Below are 18,550 nucleotides of genomic sequence, written 5' to 3'. Positions count from 1 at the left end.
CATTGATTATGTATCCTCTCTATAGCTTTAGAGCTATCGAGCCTCTGCATGGCGCACTGCCAAACACACATGTGATGCTTTTGTCGTATCAAAACTCTTAACAAATTCAAGTTGATTGTTGGCGTTAATCACGAATATCTCCAGAGGACTGATTATATCGCCAATGTCTTGTGCTTCGGGTGCACAAAGAGTTTATAATTATTATAAATAATCGAGAAGATTTGGGATAGAGGAGAAAGTAAAAGTCCTACGCGTTTCATGTGTCTGTCTAGTCATGCATGTTAATCAGTGACTAAAAGTCTACTAAGTTGTTTGTTTTCCTAGCTGACTCAGGCAACCCATTCAATGGTCGTCTAATGACACTAGGGAAGATGGAACACTTGTACGTTTTTGTCCTTGAATATGGAAGAGGAAATGTTTCTTTATCTTTGTGTCTGAGTATTTTAATTAAGTCCTATAAATTTCTTTCTATTAGGCAATGACCTGGTGGTGGTGGTGGGTCATTTGGAATGGCGATTTTTTTTTTGCGGCCTTTATATGGAGAAGCCTCTTTTGGTTTTGCGTTGTCTGGTGTCACACTTAGATCTCAAAATCTAAAAGGCTAATGGAAATCAGATTTCACCACTGACTGTATCTTATCTAGGTACAAAGGCTACATTCAGTCTTCTGAAGATAAACTTTTGCGATCAACATTAATATTCAAAATGTTTTTCTTGAAACACAAAGTTCATGCTAGAAACAACAGTTAAACGTCTGCAAGAGTTACACCATTGTTTAGTGAGGCGCCAGAGATAATATGAAACAAATCAAAACGTTTTAACTTATGTTGTATATTAAGTCCATATATTTGTCAAATAAAATGTAGACCTAATACAAAATGTGAAAAGCCTTTTAAATAGCATCAGCTAGCATCAGAGACTCAGACCACTTATGATCTTCCAAAATCGGGCACTTTTGTATTCAAATCTAAGTTGCACATAGATATCAACATCTTTCTTACAAGCTTTAATAGGCAGTTATTGTTGATCGGCAACTACATTTCATGAAAACTTTTGTACGCGTACGACGCAATATGTTAGTAGGGCCTACAACTGACCTGCTGGGGCCGCCCACGAGTATGTGTTGAACACAAACTTTCTTTATATCTAGTTTCAAATCATATTAGGATATTAAAATCAATAAAGAACCTAGACAACATTAATCTTTGTTAACTTGAACTAATGATTTTTTTTACAGTAATAATATCTTTGGTTTATATAAAATTAGTATTTAAAAAATACGATAAAATTTGATAGCGCAATATATTCCAGCGACCAATAAGGCGATTCTCAGGTAGCTAATTAGCAACCGAACCTCAGTTTGGCATAGGTAGGGCCGGATTTAGGTATGTGGAGGCCCCGGGCAGGATTTCTGTGGAGGTCGCTACAATGTTTAGAAAGTTTTACTAAAGATCCACTTCTAAATGAAACTACTTGTATCTAACAGCAGGCTCTAAGTTAGAAGAAAGAGAGTTCTTTAAAAAATATTTAATTTGTATATTTTAGTTTTTAAAAAAGTGTATATTTTTGACTTTGTGGAAGGTAAGGCCCTTGGTAGACTAACAGTCGTAAATCCTTAGCTGTATTGACTTATTCCGAGCATGCTACAAGTGTACACTTCTTCATTACGACTTATAGGTCAGCAGTAAAAATGCCAAAACAAATCTTAGAAACAAAAAAAAATTTAAAGTTTCTGACCCGTCGAAATTAGGATATATTTTTTATCTCTTTTGTGAAGGCCCCTTTCTTGTAAAGTCTCCTAGGCTGTAGCCCCGCTTGCCCTCCAGGGCACAGATAACATACACTAGCAGTTCCAAAACCCCTGAGTATGTGTGCACTCGAGAGTTGATAATAGCAGAATATTAAGCAGTCAATTGTGGACTTACATGTTTAATTTAATCATAATAATCTGTTCTTTGTTGACAAATAGATTTTTAATATCCGACTTACATTCTTTAAGCAACAAAATAAGTTGTGATAAATGAAAAGAAAGCGATATGGAGACATGTTGAGGCAATAGAAGGTAACCTAAAGAAAAACGCAATAAGATCAAACTTGGAAAACTGGGAGAACTTTGGAATGAAATAAAATACTCAACAATGCCAAGACGTCATATTGTAAGATCACTGTTGCCAACTAAAATAATGAAAACCATTTTGTGCTACATGAGAAAGAGCTTAGACATTTAATTATATTGATAAAGAGTGTACAAAAACTTGAAATACATAACTTATCAACACTTATGATATTTTGTACACAGAATACACCAAAAAAAATCGAGCTATGTATTTTAGTTATCCACCCTTAATGGGAATCTCGCCTTAAGACTTATAAAATGATACTTTGACCATGACGTCGATGTGGTCAGTAAACCAGGGGCAGACAAGTACAATAAACACAAAAATAATTCAGCATTTAAAATAATGAGTTCGTGAGAGAATAGCTTTGACACTTTTGACAAACCTGTGTTTGTTTGTTTGTTTGTTTGTTTGTTTGAAAACTGGTCATGTGACACGAATTTGAACTCTACACAGAGTTCGTACCGATCTATGTGTGATCCAATTAGTACCGACTTTTTAAAGCTAACAATGTAATCTCGCTCATAAGAAGGTCTACTTTTTGGTGGAATATCAGGATAACTGTGTAGAATATTTGTATAGATTTACTTGCAAATGGTTTTTTTTAGTTCTTTTCTGATATAGTTATGGTGAAATTACTCCTGGCCTGAAACAAAAGTAATAGCCCAATTTCAATCAAGATTGATACGTTTAGACTAGGTAGAGATCATTGAAACGATTGTCCCAGAAGTGATTGTCTCAATCATCACAGGAGAAGAAAGAAGATGGCCAAGAGCACACTCGGTGTTGAATGACAAATTATTTCGTCCTGTGCAAGCGACTTTCACGCCAACCAGTGATTTGAAGACGCTCCCATAAGACTTAGAAATGGCAAATATTGGACTCTAGTCGGGAACATTTGCTCCCCCTGTTCCTAATGTTCTGAAATTGAAGCGTAGATGCAACACGAACAAGGATTTGAATGCACGAAGATCAAACTTCTCTCCCAAATAGAGCCCAAGTTTATTCTACCAGATGAAGTGTAGGACGAAGTCATATATTTAAACAAAAACAAACTATTCCTATTTTATGAAACTAGTGGTTGGTCTATGATTTATTAATATCAATACAAAAAGTGTAAGCTGATAGTAGGCTTTGAAAAAGTAATTCTACTTTCTGTATAAATAATATGGTCATGTGACATAAAGTCGGAATTAAAAAATCGATAGTGGCATTTTGAATATTTGTTGGCTATGATCATTTACATTTTATTAGTAATTTTGAAAATGAAAATTTGTTTATAACAAAATGACTAATTTGATGGCATTAAATTAGCCAATCTAATAACACACACACATACACACGCACGCACACACACACACACACACACAAATGATCAGTCCAATGAAATAATGTTGTGCAAGCGTGATATAAGAAGACAGGATAACAAGCATAATATAAGAGTGCATGATAATGATCATAATTTAAGCTGACAGGATTATAAATAAGCATAATTTAAGATGACAGGATTATAAGTATGATATAATAAGATGTTGTTTGACAAAGTATATTGTTACGGAGATTTAACATGTGAGCTTTATCGTATTGAAAGTGAGTTAAGTCACTAATGTTGAACATATTTTGGATGTAATTGTCTCCATTTAAATACTAGGGTCAAATAAATCACATCATTAGATGACTTTCAATGTAGTTGTGCACTATAAGACTGTAAGCAAAACATTTGTATTTAACTGTAGATAAATTAAAAGTATTTGCAGTATAAAATATGTGAAGTTATTATTTAAAGTAAGTTTGACCTCTTCATTTTCTATATGAACCTTATACATTCTCAGGAATTTCGTTTAAAACTAGGATTAAGAAAACAATCTTTTTTTTTGAGCTGAGAATGTCCTTTGACTGTAGAAAAAGCAATGTAGGCTACGTAGATTTCAGCATGTCTCAATAAGTGCATAGTAAAACTGTAGCTGCTTAGACATTGCTGCAGTATACAATAGTGATAAGTGCAGATTTTTTGTTTTGTTTTGCAATGTCATTTCACCCATTCTTAAGAGTGTACGAGTAAAATAAACAAATATTGAATAGACTTGACTCATGTGAGTTGATAATTTGTTACAATAGAATTATATCTAATCAATTGTACTGATTTTTCACTACAATTGTTTCTCCTTTACAGTATATAGATAGTTAGACTAGCAGATTAAGCGATTTAATATGTCTGATACATATCAGCAATAAGATTGGTGTGTAAGAGTGATAAAGAATTAATTACATGATTAATATATAAGTGAAGAGTAAAATAACAGAGTGATTTTTTGAACTGATATCAGCGATGAATAACATATGAGGTTTTTGTATGGGTAATATACAGTAGCATAGCTAGGGCCGGCCTTGCATACTTGGAGGCCCAAGGCGAAGTTATTTTGGTGGCCCCAAATGAAGTAAAAAAAAAAAACAACAGCGAAAAACAAATGACGCCATCGATTAAACACCTGCTAGTCTAGATCTGAATCGACAAATAACTTAAACTCCTATATTGCAATTTCCAAGGCAGAGATAGGAGTTTGAATAGTTCACATAGTGTCATTGCTATCAACATTTTTTTTGTTAGATCTAATCCAAGTTTGCAATTTCTCACTAAATTTTCTTTTTAGTCCTTTTCGACGTCGCCACGAATTGGAGGCCCTACGCCGCCCTAGGCTGCTGACTAGTTTGCCTATGCCTAAGGCCGCCATTGCATAAGAAGGTACCAGTGGCCCAGAGTTGAAGAATGTGATGGTGTGTCCGCCTCCCGTTGTTTGAATGTAAGAAAAACTAAATCAAGTCATCCTGTATGTAATCGCTACACTTACAAAAAAATATAGGAAATATTCCAGTGCTGGTATTGCTTTTTACAAGTTTTAGCGCCATTCAATAATATGTTAGAACTAGTACAAGATGATGTGAATTTAATACATTGAAAGAAGTAGTCAAAAATGTGGTTCGTTGTTTTTTTTCTTATTGAGGCCTCCAGCGTGTCCCTATTGGTAATGTATTCGGGGGGGATTGGGCCCCTTCGTACCATAGTGATGAATAAAATATTAATATGAGTGATGAGTGATAAATATATGATAAATAATTTTATATGAATGATATATCAGTGATAAAAACTTGTGTGAATGATATAGCTGAAGCGATATCCAGTTTTCCCTATTCTCAGTCAAGCAACAACCGCGTAGCAATATCTCTACAACCTTACTCCTAATAGCTCTAACCTCTGTACAGTCATGTCCAATAATTATAATGCCCCGAACTTAACTTTTTTTTTTTTTTTTGAATTGCAGAAAAATTGCACAGTGTCTAATCATGACATGAGCCGTCCTCCCCCCCCCCCCCCCCCCCATGCCCATCTCTCCCAAGCCAGCACATAGTACTATTATCACCCTACAGCTGTATGGAAATCAGAGTGTTTTGTTGTCTTGACTCACGTTAGATTAGATTGCCGTCCATGCGCTGGGGCTCACATTACCCAAGCTTTGGTTCTTTTAATCATGGAAGTACTGACTATCAATTTCATTTTCTTAACATACTTTTTTTTTTTATTTCCCTCTCCCTCCACTGACAACTATACCTCATCAAAAACGAAAGAAAGAAATAGTACTAAAATAAAAAATAAAAAAGCTGCCACTTTAGTTGTATTTCATATAAGCTTAGAAACACCTCCTCTCGTTTTAATTTTTTTTATTTCAGTTGAACTGGAGTGTTATAAAAGTAACTAGAGGCTTGAATTTCAACAAATATTACAACAAGACTTTGCTGATTAAAAAAATATAGATGTGCTTGTTTAACTATAAAAAAAAAAAAAAACAATCACAAATTGTCATGATTACGGTCTGACTTTTAGATGACGGGAAAAATATAGTGGCGTCCAGCGAGTAATTGTCAGAAAATAATTAACTGTTGCAGTCAGTATAGAAAAAAATTAATGACATTTGTTAAAAAAAAAAAACAACTTTTAATGCAATATAGTGATATATATATATATGTCAGCATGGGCGTAGCCGGGGGGGGGGGAGGGGGGAGTAGTAAGTCAGTCTTTCATACTTAAGAAACTTTAGTTTCAATCTTACAACTAAAAAAAAAAATTAAAAAAGAAAGAAAAAAGGGTTCTGTACCTGTACCTGTTTGAATTGTTCCTCAAACGTCCAGTTGTGGGATCGATTCTCTCCATTGGGGTCGTCTGGTGAAGGGGAAGGTCGAAGGCTCCCCGTGGGAGAAATCGGTGTGGTTGAGCTGGGCGGATATCGCTCCGAGGGTGAGGGCGGACTCGGAAAAGCGCTGTGGTTGGGCAGAATGGGGTGAAACGGGTTGACCATTTCCAAACCTTTCATCTCTCTGCCCAACAGATGCCCGCCCAGAGCCAAATGGGCATGTGCTAGAGGGTGCCCCAATGGGAATGTTGACAACAGGTTCGCACTGTTGTGTAGGTGAGCCCTAAAGTCCTCAGTCAGAAATTTGCTCATATCCAATGTGTTATCGCAACTGTTTTTCAGCATCCCCACACCGCTACCACCGTTGCTGAAGCTCTTGTGAATGTTAGATATATTGTTACCGCAGGGCAGACTGTTTTTGAGGTTGTTATTGTTGTTACTGTTATTGTTGCTGTTGGGCTTGTTCCCGGCGTGGCTGCTGGAGCCGTTGTTGTTAGACGAGTCCCCGCCGTTCACGCTGCCGTTGCTGTTCGACAGGGATTTGTTGGAGCTGGGTCGGCTGAGATCGAGCTCCCTCTCGGATCGCTGCTGCATGCGCTCCTGAACTAGATGCATCTCCTTCTCGCGCGCCCTCAGGTGGTTGCTGTGCATGGCGATGGCCTCCTCGTGCTCTTTGAGCTCCCTCTCAATCTCTTCCCGCTCTTCCCGCTCCTGCTGTTTTAACTTCTCGTATAGAACCCTCTCAGTGGGGTCCAGCTTGTCCGCGTTCAGGTCTGAGACTTCTCCGCTTTCACTGAAAGTGTCCGACTCGGGATCCGATTCCATGTTAACGCCGTTGGTCTGGAAAAAAACAAACAATATTACAATATTTTAATATTATGAACGAGACATGGGCTTTTTTGTACATTAATTATAATTGTAAAATAATATTTAGTTTATAAATATTTTATTAAAAAAATAATACATCTTATAAAAATTAAACTTATATTTTAAAACAACAATTAATATTATTATTGGTTTGTTTTGGAATTTGTATTCATTATTGTAAAAGAGAGACCTTAGAAATATAAACATTAGAAAAATATATATTTTGCTCAAATTTGCCTGAACATTTTCATGGACGTTTCAAAATAGATGAATTTTGAACAAAACACCTTCATAAATGCTAGTTACAGTACTGGAGGTGGGGGGGGGGGGAGCTTGTATCCTCCGCACTCATGTTATTATTATTGTCTTGAATTAAAATGACATAATCAGTGCTCTTCAACGAATATTTGTTTAAAGTTATTTTCGAATGGCTGAACAAACCACTAGACTTTACCCAGTTACCTAATGTCAAGGGAGTGAGGATAGAGGATTGTACAGAAAACAAAAGTTCCATGTCTGCATCATGTTATAGGAAGGTGGGGTCTAAGACCAGCTAGATAACCGGATGTACACATTTAGTATTAATGAAAGTCCTGTATATAAATAGATAAAAGATTATTTAACGACAAAGAGTGTAAAGATGTGATCACACTCCCCCATCTTATTTTATTTAATTTTTGTTTGTTCCTTTCCCCCCCCCCCCCCACTCCCTTTCTTCTTACTCCTCTTTTTCATTTTTTCCCTTAGTCAATAAAAAAAAAATGTTTGTGGAACTTCTGGGAATATCAAAATGTTCTTATTTTAAAACTAATTATTTCCCATGCTCCAAACCTGCAGACTGAGCGCTGAGTCCAGGCGGTCGGTAATTGATAAAAACTAAGAAGGAAATTATAGATGAAACAAAAAAAAAATGAATTTCCCTGATTGTATCGGTGTCCCGGTGGATGGAAAACTTTCTTCAGATGCACAGCTCAATGGAGTGCTTCACCTGCAGATCTGGGACTCTGTGTGTGGGTGAAAGCAACGACGTCTTGTATAAAGCTTTGGTTTGGAAAAGATTGTTTTCTGTTGCGGTTTTATATATCTCTTACTTCACATCGTGGCCAAAGTATTTTTTAATTGTTTCTGTGACTCTCCTTCTGCCCCTCCCCCCCCCCTCTTCCTCTATCGACCTTTTTTTTTTCCTTCTGTCTCTCGTTTGGCCAGTGCATGTCTATCTATCTGTGTGAGTGTGTCGCCATGTCTGTCTGTTTGTCTGTCACTTTCTCAAACACGTTTTCTCTGACTCATCTTGTTTTTTTTTTTGTTCTATCTCTTGGCTCATTTCTCACTTTCCATTGCACCTGATATTCAAGTTCTCTAACGATCAGGGGCGTATCCAAGGGTGGGCTAAGCCATGTAAAGCGAAGTGTATGAGCCGAGAGATTGTGTGTGTGTGTGTGCTGATAGAAATAAACACTTTTTCACATACATTGAAAAAAAAAATGAAGAAGATAGAGATACAAATTCAAGAAAAAAATATTTTAAAAGTCTTTCTAATGTTCACTTTTCGATTATGACTAGGTAGAAGTCCTTGTGTAAGGAATACAATCCATCAATTAGAGACCCGCGGAATCTCGCGATTAACAAGATTACTGACATGCCATTGAATTTTAGCCTTAGCGACGTCCATTTGGTGTATCAGCTGTTATTTCATATACTATATAATATATATCGTTGCGTGTACTAAAATAACACTTATCACCACTCAGTTACGCCTTGCAATACAATGCACAATCGATATACCTAGTAACAATGGCTATGTACAGTCGATATAAATCGTAATTGGAACTTCACTGTTAAGTCAATGGGCAATATTCCTTATCTATAACCAGTAATTGTGCCTTCAATAAACAGTTGAAATACAATATGTCTTCATCAGTAGTAATATTAATACATACCAAACATTCCATTAGTTATATCTTATGGACAATATTATACAGTTGATAAATAGTAATGCAATATCAGCTGTAAATGAGCCTCTAATCGAGTTAAAACAATTTAACAAACCCATTTGAATATTTAAATAAATTCTCCTAAACCTCGCATGAAAGGAATGAATGGTGACATGACATGATAAACTATATATAGTAATTTTTGTCTAATGTTGAGTTTTTTTCATACTAAATGCTATTCACAATAATCTGCTCTTTGTTTAAATTTGATTTTTAATTTGATTCTACAGTGCTAAACATGTGAACAAAAATTATTACTTGGTATAAAAAAATTAGAGTTTATCACTAGTTATTTATCCCTTAGACCAAACACACACCCAAAAAAAACAAAACAAAAACTTGCTATTTCATGAGAATCTCTATCAGAACTCGTGATGAGAAATTTCCTAATGTGTACTTATTAGATGGTAATATTGTAGACATTTTATCTCAAAGCTGTAGTTACAAAGCCATCACTGAAATCTCTATGGCAGTGGAAACAAGAAAAGAAATCCAAAGTAATTGAAAGTATTTCCAGAGAGAATGGCCAGATGGAGATCGCCTATGAAGTGAAAGATGGTCGCGGCAGATATAGAGGCACCAAGTACAGGAGCTCAGTTCACAGAGTAAGAATTGCTTTTCTTCATTCATTCAAGAACAGTGGATTAGAGAGAGAGAGAGAGAGAGAGAGAGAGTGTGATAGGAAAAATGGAGAGGAACAAATTGGAGGATGCGCCCTTGCAGTTTCCAAAAATTAATAGTTCGTCTTTGTTCTTTAAGTGGAACATGCCAACGTGAATCATTAGCAATGATATGGAAGTAGGCTATGTATTGACAAAACTGAAACAACTCAATGATCTGTTCATGTCATTAAAGAGAATGTGATTGGCAATGGACCTCATTGCGCTGTACTATGAAACTATGAACTACTGGTTATTATTTGTTTTTAGAGTTTTTTTTTTGTTTTTGTTTTTCAAAAAGAGTCGAAGTCTCTGTTGAGGTAATAGGTCATTATCAGGAACATTTACTTTGAAATCATTCTATGCCCCTACATTATTTTGAGTAAACATGGATTAAACCTGTTCTATGTTAAAAAAGAAGAGTACACGGGTCTTTATTTAAAGCTAACAGCATGCAATTTAATCAACCAATACAATCGTATTGTATCAGATACATCTAGCCAACATTAACGTATCTTAGGAATACATGTTGAGGTAGTATTAGGCGTTCAATGACCCGAATATGTTTGATTTAGATTCACGCTTTCGTCTCAGTATATGAATCAGTCTAGATCTAGATCACTTTGAATCAATTTAGATCACTATTGAATCCGTCTCGATCACTATTTAATTAGTCTACTCGCGATCAATATTGAATCAGTCTAGATCAATATTGAATCAGTCTAGATTACTATTGAATCAGTCTAGAACACTACTGAATCTTAGTCTATAATTGAATTAGCTTCAGTCTAGAATAGTCTAGATCACTACCGAAACAGTCTAGAACAATATAAAGCCTAGAAAACACCAGAGTGACCACACACATAATTACTATTCTCTTCCTTTAGCTTATTATCTGTATTCTCTTCACAGCTACCTTATAATTTTCTTTTTAATCTAAACAGCAGCAGTACAAGCTAACTCTATTTCAATAGAAATTATACAACTCCAAAATTTATGCATTAATATATAGTCTAGGGTTATTATAAATATATCTACTCCGTAATTAGGATTAAAAACTTTGAATTAAAAAAAAAACAGGACCACAAAACAAAACAATTCAGGTATGAAACGAAAACAATGTCTATCCTAGACCTTATCATTGTGGAGCTTTACACAAAACTAATAACACCTTATGGTGAAGTGGAGTACAACGCGAAGACCCATGATACCATCGAGATGAGTTTAGGCCCCATTGGTAAATGACAGAGTAACTAAAGCCAGAATGAAACCCAGCGCTATAAATAAATACTTTAGAAATCTCGTCAATGGCAATTATCTTTATCTGAAAGATCAGTAATTACACGGCATATTATATTACCATAAAGTCACTGCTCCTTCTATCTCCTCTCGCTGTGCGGTTTTTATTTTATTTTATTTTACCACCTCTTTTCAACCCATCCCTTCTCTTTTTTTTATTTTATTTTACCACCTCTTTTCAACCCATCCCTTCTCTTTTTTTAAAAATACATTGAAATAAATTAATTTGTTTACACTGGGAAAACTACGCAAATCTAAACGACTAACATACAGCTGCTTTTCGCTAGAGTGTTCGACATTATACAAATAATACTGATAACTTCCATATATTCTCCACCAGTTTTACGGCTTCGTAAGCTGTTGATATTTTAAAAAAAAGCATTAACTTCACAATTATGTCTGGCGAGAACATGTTTTTCAAATGCCATTCAGGTCAAAGTCCACTTATATTACAAGATTATAAGATATAAGATAAGATTAGCTCAATATTTCGTTTTCTATATAGACTCTATATTCTATTCGACTTTCCACATTAAATTTTATTGTCGCTATAGAAGATATGGAATCTGAACCTTATTAAACAGAGCTTCTCATTGGATGATATAATCAACTCCCATTTCAACACAAGAGACGAGACAATTATAAGACTTTCGTTTCTATATCATTTGACGATCTGTAATCTAACCTGATCAATATTTGTTGTTCATATATCATTAGTAAGCTGAATGTTAGTACGAAAACAAAAGTTCAATGTAAGCCAACAAAGACTCAAAAACTTTTGCCATAATGCGAAATGTAAACTTGTCCGTGAACCGAAGGGCCTTAGGACAAAACAATTAGCCAGTCGACTAATTTAAAAAACAACAAACAAACAAAAAAATATAATTTTAGGAAAAATAAGTTTTACCCTCTCCATCCATGGCTAAAGTTGATAGTGTTACGCTTAACAACTGTCTAAGTCCAGTCGTGTTGATATAGTTCTGAGATGGTTTTATTAAAATGGACATATCTCCTACATGTAGATGACCTAGTAATTAATTCTTTAAATTAAATGGAGGAAAACCTTCCAGTGGTTAAAACATAACGTTACTATTTCACACACACACACACACACAAAGGTAATTCATTAAAAACTTTTATCGTATTTGAATGATAAACAGACATTAATATTAATTATAATAATAATCCTCTTATCGAGATTCTATCTTTGCTATTTGGGCGCATCCATTGCCTTTCGAGACATATATATATATATATATATATATATATATATATCTTTGCTAAAAATAATGTATGCAAATGCAGAAATTTGGCTAAAATGTTTAGACTTTCACACAAAACAACAACTTTATATTTCTTTTACGCAATAGAATAATATGAAGCTAGTAGAAATAAACAGATAAGTTATCAATATAAACAAAAAAAACGAAAATGTATAATTTGTTTAGATAAATAAACAAATATATTTGTGATAGCAAAAACAAAAACAAACAAAAAAAACGTGACAACAGTTGTATTAACAACTACAACGGTAGGCCCTAATTGATGTTAAACTGTTCTAAATAATTAAAACCTAACGGCATTCTCTAAATAAATGGGGAAATTTCTTTATCCACATATATGTTTACCATATTTTAATCTAGGCTGTACACATTTATTTCGGAACTATCAACTCACAATTAATCATATGGTCCGGGATGAGAAAAAATTATTCACGCTGTTTATTTATTTTTTTCGCATCTCATTAAATATTTCTACTAAGTCTCTTTTATAGCAATGCAATAGTAGCCTAACTTTAATTACTCTTAAAAAACAATTAAGCCTACAATAAAATACATTTAGGGCTTAGTTTATTCTTCTATATACAAATTTACAATACTCTCTCAAGCAAGGTACCCTACAAACGATTAATTAGGATACACAAAATAATTAATTGAGATTTTTGTCAAAAAACTTTAAAAGTGTATTTGCTTTATCCATAATAGGCACAATGTACTTTAAAATAAGAAATATATCTAGTGTTTTTTTTTTTTTGTTTGTTATTGATCAAAATCTTTAAAATAAAATAAAATTAATGTAAAAAATTATAAGACAACTATCTCTGAAGACACAAACCCTAATGAGTAGGCCTAAACCTAGTCTGAATAAGAAAATAGTGTTGTTTTTTTTCCTCTTTTACACAAATCACTCTCAATACTTGCGATATTCCATTAATGAGACATTAAAACTTTCCCCTGAACCTTGGCTGCAACAAACACACAAAGTTTAAATCCAAATAATGGGCATCGCTTTTTTTTTTTTACTCACAAGATTCATTTCTGATCCGCTAACGGCCTGATCCATTGCGATTCTAATCCAACCAACTACTGGGCGTCTTCCTTCACAATAGAGGCGGTGCTTACGGCGGACCGATACTCCAGCCGATCTCGTTGCACTCTTTATCAAATAATGTTATCCGCCGCAGCCCCATGATTCGAGGAAATTAATTTATGTGGGCTGTCGTGACTTCCCAGCGCAGGGCGCGTGACCTATTTTCATTTACTCAAGACTCGATTTACATTCAAATAATAGTGTATTTTTTTTTTTTGCACAGTTTACTTAAAATAAATAAATGCAAATTGAACATAAAAATTAATCTATATGATTGTTTTTAAGTTTGTTGGTTTTGAAATTACTCGATGTTTTTTTTCATATAAAATTAAAAAGAAAATAAAGCATTTAGTGCTGAACACTTTTATCTCGAGCCTGGTAAATAATTTATCAAGATGGCGTCCTCTTTTAAGAAAACGAGCATTTTGGTTCCTAAGGTTTTAAAAGAAAAGTTAACACCTGATGGGGCATATTGGAAAAATTTAGAGGTATACACGACAGATACTTGCACAATAAATGCATATGTTGAAACATTCAAAGTGGATCTAGATAAACTCTTGATTTTTATTCGTATTGTCTTATTATATAGATCTAGATCTAGACCTAATCTAGATGATTAGATTTTTAATTTTAGATCTGAGTCTAGAGTCTAGAATAGATCATAGTAGATCTAGATCTAGTGCTAGTCAGTCTACTTAAGTCAAGTTAAGTGACTTAAGTCTAGACTAGTACTAGTGTCAGTAGTGACTCTAGATTAGTCTAGCTAGATTCTGCTAGCTCTAGATCTAGATATTTATTATTTGTAAAAAAAAATGTTTTACAAAATATTTTACATGTTTCGGATGTTCCTTCAGAGTTGAAGATAGTTTACTTCCTAGTCCAAACCTCCCGCAGGACGACGGGGGATGGGAGCGGGCAGGGTTTGAACCCTGGACCATCGATAAATTCAAACGACAATCCAGCGCGCAAACCGCACGACCAGGCAGCCATCCTATTTTATAGTTATAACTTAGACTTACTAGCTAGCTGCTAGTGTCTTAGGACTTAGACGACTTAGTCAACTTTGTGACTTAGACGACTTAGTCAAGATATCTTATCTTATACAGACGTTACCTCAAAAAAGAAGATAGTGTGTGTAAAGTGTGTTACTTATTGTCATTGATGATTGAAACTCATGATGATGATACATTTCATAAGCCGCCATAAGGATCAGTGAGAGTGATCATTATAATAAGATTGTTACATTTAGGACTTTAGGTACTTCGATAAACTGACCTAGGACCTAGATCCATTTTTTTTCCTCCCAAAAAATGGCTGAAAAGTGTGTCAGCACATTTTACCCTTTTTTTAAGGGTGGTCATTTTCATCAAAGTTTTAGCACATTGTATTTGATTTCAGGACTAATTGTGATTACTTTTTGTTAACATAAGATATCAGAGATCATTTTTATTAGCTTTTGAAGCCAATCTGTTAAATTTTTCTTAAAAGTTTATGTGAAAGTTGACATTTTTACAACTTTTTTCCTATAAAAGTTACAATGCTGTTTGCTACAATAATTTATCATATATTATGAAATGTGTATATTTCAAATTTCATCAAATTCTCTTGGCGCACTTTAAAGATATTTGATATTAAAATTAACAAAGACAAAGAAGGGTAAAATTTTATTTTTTAAATAAAATAAAAGTGTTTATAGTTACAAAAATCTCACTAATTCTATTGAATTTAGCATGTTAACATATATCTGTGTGCTAAGTTTGAACTTTGTAGCTTGGCGCACTCTTTATATATTAATTTTCAAAGTTGATGGTTAAAATCTATTTTTAGTAACAACCAACACTGTGATTTACTGGAAATGGTCAATTTCTATCTATCACGTCCTATTTTTAGAAGCACAGTTAGGAATTTTTCATTTTGATTAACTTTTATAATGTTTGAATGCTAGATTATGGAGAGGGAATGTGTTTTTATTATAATGACTTTATAATGTGGACATTTTAAAGTAAAAATAAATATTTTAAAATAATAATATTAAATATTAATTTTTTTTTCATATTTTTAGCTCTGCGAACTATTAATTAATTATTTTTTTCTGTGTGTTGTTTTTTTCTATCAGTATACATGCAAATTAATAGTGAGTACATTACATTTTTAAATGATGAGCTATTACTGCACAAAAATTAAAGTAAAAAATCTTATAATAACTTCTAAATAAATCGCAAGGTTTCTTTTTTATTTTATTGTCCGATGCAAGAAATTTTTCATTTACAATCTAATTTTAAAGCATTTAAATTCAGGCATTTTAAAATGATTAATTGCCAGTGCTCTACAAAAAGGTTTAAACTGTTTTTTATGAAGTTTATTAAACTTATAGTCATAAAATTTTAGCAAATATTTTTCTGAGCAGTGCTATTTTCATTTTTAATTTATAAAAATTATCTATCTGATGCATATAAATAGCTATTTAAATACAGTAGAATTATAATTAAACAAAATAAAACACACTACAGATCTCTAATTTGTTTTATTTGTAATTTTTGGGCTCATATGATGACAAAATCACATATATTTTTATTTTTTGTCGAAGGCTTTTTTATGTATTAATTCACTTTTTTCAAAGATTTTATTGCTTGGTATTATTTTTTTAAATTTGTTTTAACAGAATACAGGTTAATGAAAAAGAGTGTAAAGTTTCAACCCCATATCTTTAAGACTTTTTATAATACGGTTAATTAAAGTTCAACTGTCAGTTGTTTCGGTCACAGATTTTTTTTCGCTTTACAAAGGCTAAAGAAGGCTAATTTTTTGGCCACTAAAAATTTAATAACTTCCCTCACAATTAACTCAGCAATATAAAATTGGTATCATTGGAAAGCATTTCTCAAGCTCTATCTAACCAAATAGGTTTCATTGCATTGTGATCATTTTGAAATTTTTATTGAATTACCTAGTTACATGATAATTGATAATCATTTGCTTATTAAATTAATATATCTACTAAACTAACTACTAACTAGAGTCAATATAATATGATCTACTATTATTAGATCTAAATTCTAATCTAGATTTGTGAATCTTTTTCTGGATCTAATCAATCTAATCTAAGTGAAGTCATGATAGTAATAGATGATGATCATACTATAATCATAGAGTTGAGTAGAGTTAGAGTTTAGAGTATAAAGTCTAATTGTGGTTCAGTGCGCAGTGGTGAGACTTAAAAGCTAAGTAGTATGTACGCTTGAACATGGCTACCTATGAACTGGGCTCGAGGTTTCGACACTCAAGCAGAGTTGTGTTTACTGAGTGCCTAACAACAAAGGCAGCATGGAAAACCTTCTCCCAGATACCCTCTCCCTCCACTGGTCCACAATTGAGATTGGACCATAGCACTCTGAGCATGCTATTTATAAGCATGAAAGTAGTACTATATAAATTCTATTTAAAAAAAAAAATTTCTATCTGTATCAATCATAATCAGTGGCTAGATCTAATCTATCAGATCAGATAGAGGATAATATTAGGTCTCAAGTCTTCAATCCAATGCATGTTGATATAATCTTGTCTTCAATTCAGACAATTCTTAAACTGAAATTTTTTTTTTATAATATATAATTTTATGTAATATAGATCTAAAAATCTAAATATATTTTATATAGATGATCTAAATGTCGTACACTCATTATTCTCATTGTCATAGACTAGAGATTAAATTAGATCTCTGCATGATCTAAACTGTAGATCTACATCACTATCACTGTTTTTTTTCATTTGAACTGGCAGATATTGGAATGCCTTCTTATTCATTTCTCTAAACATTTAAAATTGTAGGTCAAGTTTTTAGTCAATGTGAAACAGTGCATGGGTTCCACTTTTCTGGGATACCCCCCAAATCTGGGTTTCAGTGTGTCTGATTTTACAGCCTCCTGCTTAGCTTACAGCAGTGGTTCCCAAACTTTTTTGTCTCGTAGACCCCTTACCATGTTTTTCAGTTTTCAGTAGACACCCTGCATTTTTTGGAAAATTCATCAATTTCAAATGTGTTTTTCTCACTAATTTCTAGACCATATATATTTACTGAGGAAGTTCAAATTAAAATGAAGCAAAATAAAATTTAATATGTATTACAAGAATTGACTAAAGGAAAAAAAAACGTCTTTTGGTGGGCAGCTTTGACAGTACATAATCATTTTTTTTGAAGTAACTTCAACATCTCCATATTGGCTCTCTACTTGGGCGGAAATCGTTAGTCTCCTAATGTCAACATCCGACTTGTATAGTCACAGATAGTGCGCACCTTCTTTCTGCACTATCTTGGATGGCGGTGCGCATGGCAAAGTCATAACAATAGAATCGCTAGCAGCCAAAAAAATCATAAATAAATAATGTCAAAGATAAGCCTTTTGACAACTCTCATACTTCAGTGTGAAGGAGCAATTGATCAAAGTTTCAGGCAAAGAGCAGTTCTATATGGATTTCTTGATTTATAACAAAACGAAGATATGATAATAATAATGCTGTAGTATCAGGAAGGTTAACTAGTCCAGTTTTTTTTTTTAGAAGTATGTCATTTGAAAGTAATTAAATATGAACCTTTTAGTGTCCTAACTCAACCTACCATTACACCTTTGATCTGTATAGTTGCTTAGAGTAATTTTTATCATGATATCAGATGTAGGAATGTGTAAAACAGGTTGTAAAACCTCTTCAATGGCTAGCAAAGTCAATATTTTGTCTATAGTGTGCAGTTTTCTGAATTTTGATATATATATATATTTATATGTAGGCCTAAGTTAAAATATTATAAGACGCTCTTCTCTTTTGTGATGTTAAATCAAATATTTTTTCTACTGTGGCTCTATTCTGAACTTAAAGTGTTCGAAAGTATTTCAGATCTCAATCTATTTTATAATGTTGGCACTGTCTCAAATGATGTTACTCTTTAGGTGGTTTCAGAGCCACATAACTTCAAACTTTGTTATGTAAAAGGCACATGGACAGTTGCTTTTCGACAAGGACGGAATGAAGCAAAAGTTCTAATAACCAACACTTTGCTTTCTT

At 33.5% G+C, this 18,550-nt stretch overlaps 3 protein-coding genes across 9 annotated transcripts in view; 1 reads left to right on the top strand and 2 right to left on the bottom strand.

Annotated features, from left to right (window-relative positions):
* LOC106074155 (AT-rich interactive domain-containing protein 3A-like) overlaps window positions 1–13,638 on the bottom strand; it is a 107,152-nt gene extending 93,514 nt beyond the window's left edge. For 2 of the 7 annotated variants that reach the window (XM_056028154.1, XM_056028159.1), the window contains exons 1-2: window positions 13,430–13,638; window positions 6,268–7,143 (exon numbers count right to left, since the gene is read on the bottom strand). In XM_056028154.1, the coding sequence (XP_055884129.1) occupies window positions 6,268–7,143; window positions 13,430–13,465 (912 nt within the window). In that variant the 5' untranslated portion in view covers window positions 13,466–13,638. Of the gene's footprint in view, window positions 1–6,267; window positions 7,144–13,237; window positions 13,406–13,429 lie in introns of those variants that run through there. The other 5 variants (XM_056028187.1, XM_056028165.1, XM_056028172.1 and 2 more) reach the window with 4 other exon arrangements.
* LOC106074110 (28S ribosomal protein S11, mitochondrial-like) overlaps window positions 1–18,550 on the bottom strand; it is a 320,632-nt gene that overhangs the window by 214,772 nt on the left and 87,310 nt on the right. The window lies entirely within an intron of this gene.
* The window catches only part of LOC106071185 (U3 small nucleolar RNA-associated protein 15 homolog), a 49,940-nt gene continuing 45,226 nt past the window's right edge, over window positions 13,837–18,550 (top strand). The window contains exon 1 of the mRNA XM_013231232.2: window positions 13,837–13,980. Within this exon, the coding sequence (XP_013086686.2) occupies window positions 13,888–13,980 (93 nt within the window). The 5' untranslated portion in view covers window positions 13,837–13,887. The remainder of the gene's footprint in view (window positions 13,981–18,550) is intronic.

The sequence above is a fragment of the Biomphalaria glabrata genome, chromosome 1 (assembly GCF_947242115.1).
Source record: "Biomphalaria glabrata chromosome 1, xgBioGlab47.1, whole genome shotgun sequence".
Taxonomy (NCBI): domain Eukaryota; kingdom Metazoa; phylum Mollusca; class Gastropoda; family Planorbidae; genus Biomphalaria; species Biomphalaria glabrata.
The sequence above is the reverse complement of the archived record's forward strand: the minus strand, read 5'-3'. Positions and strand labels throughout refer to the sequence as shown.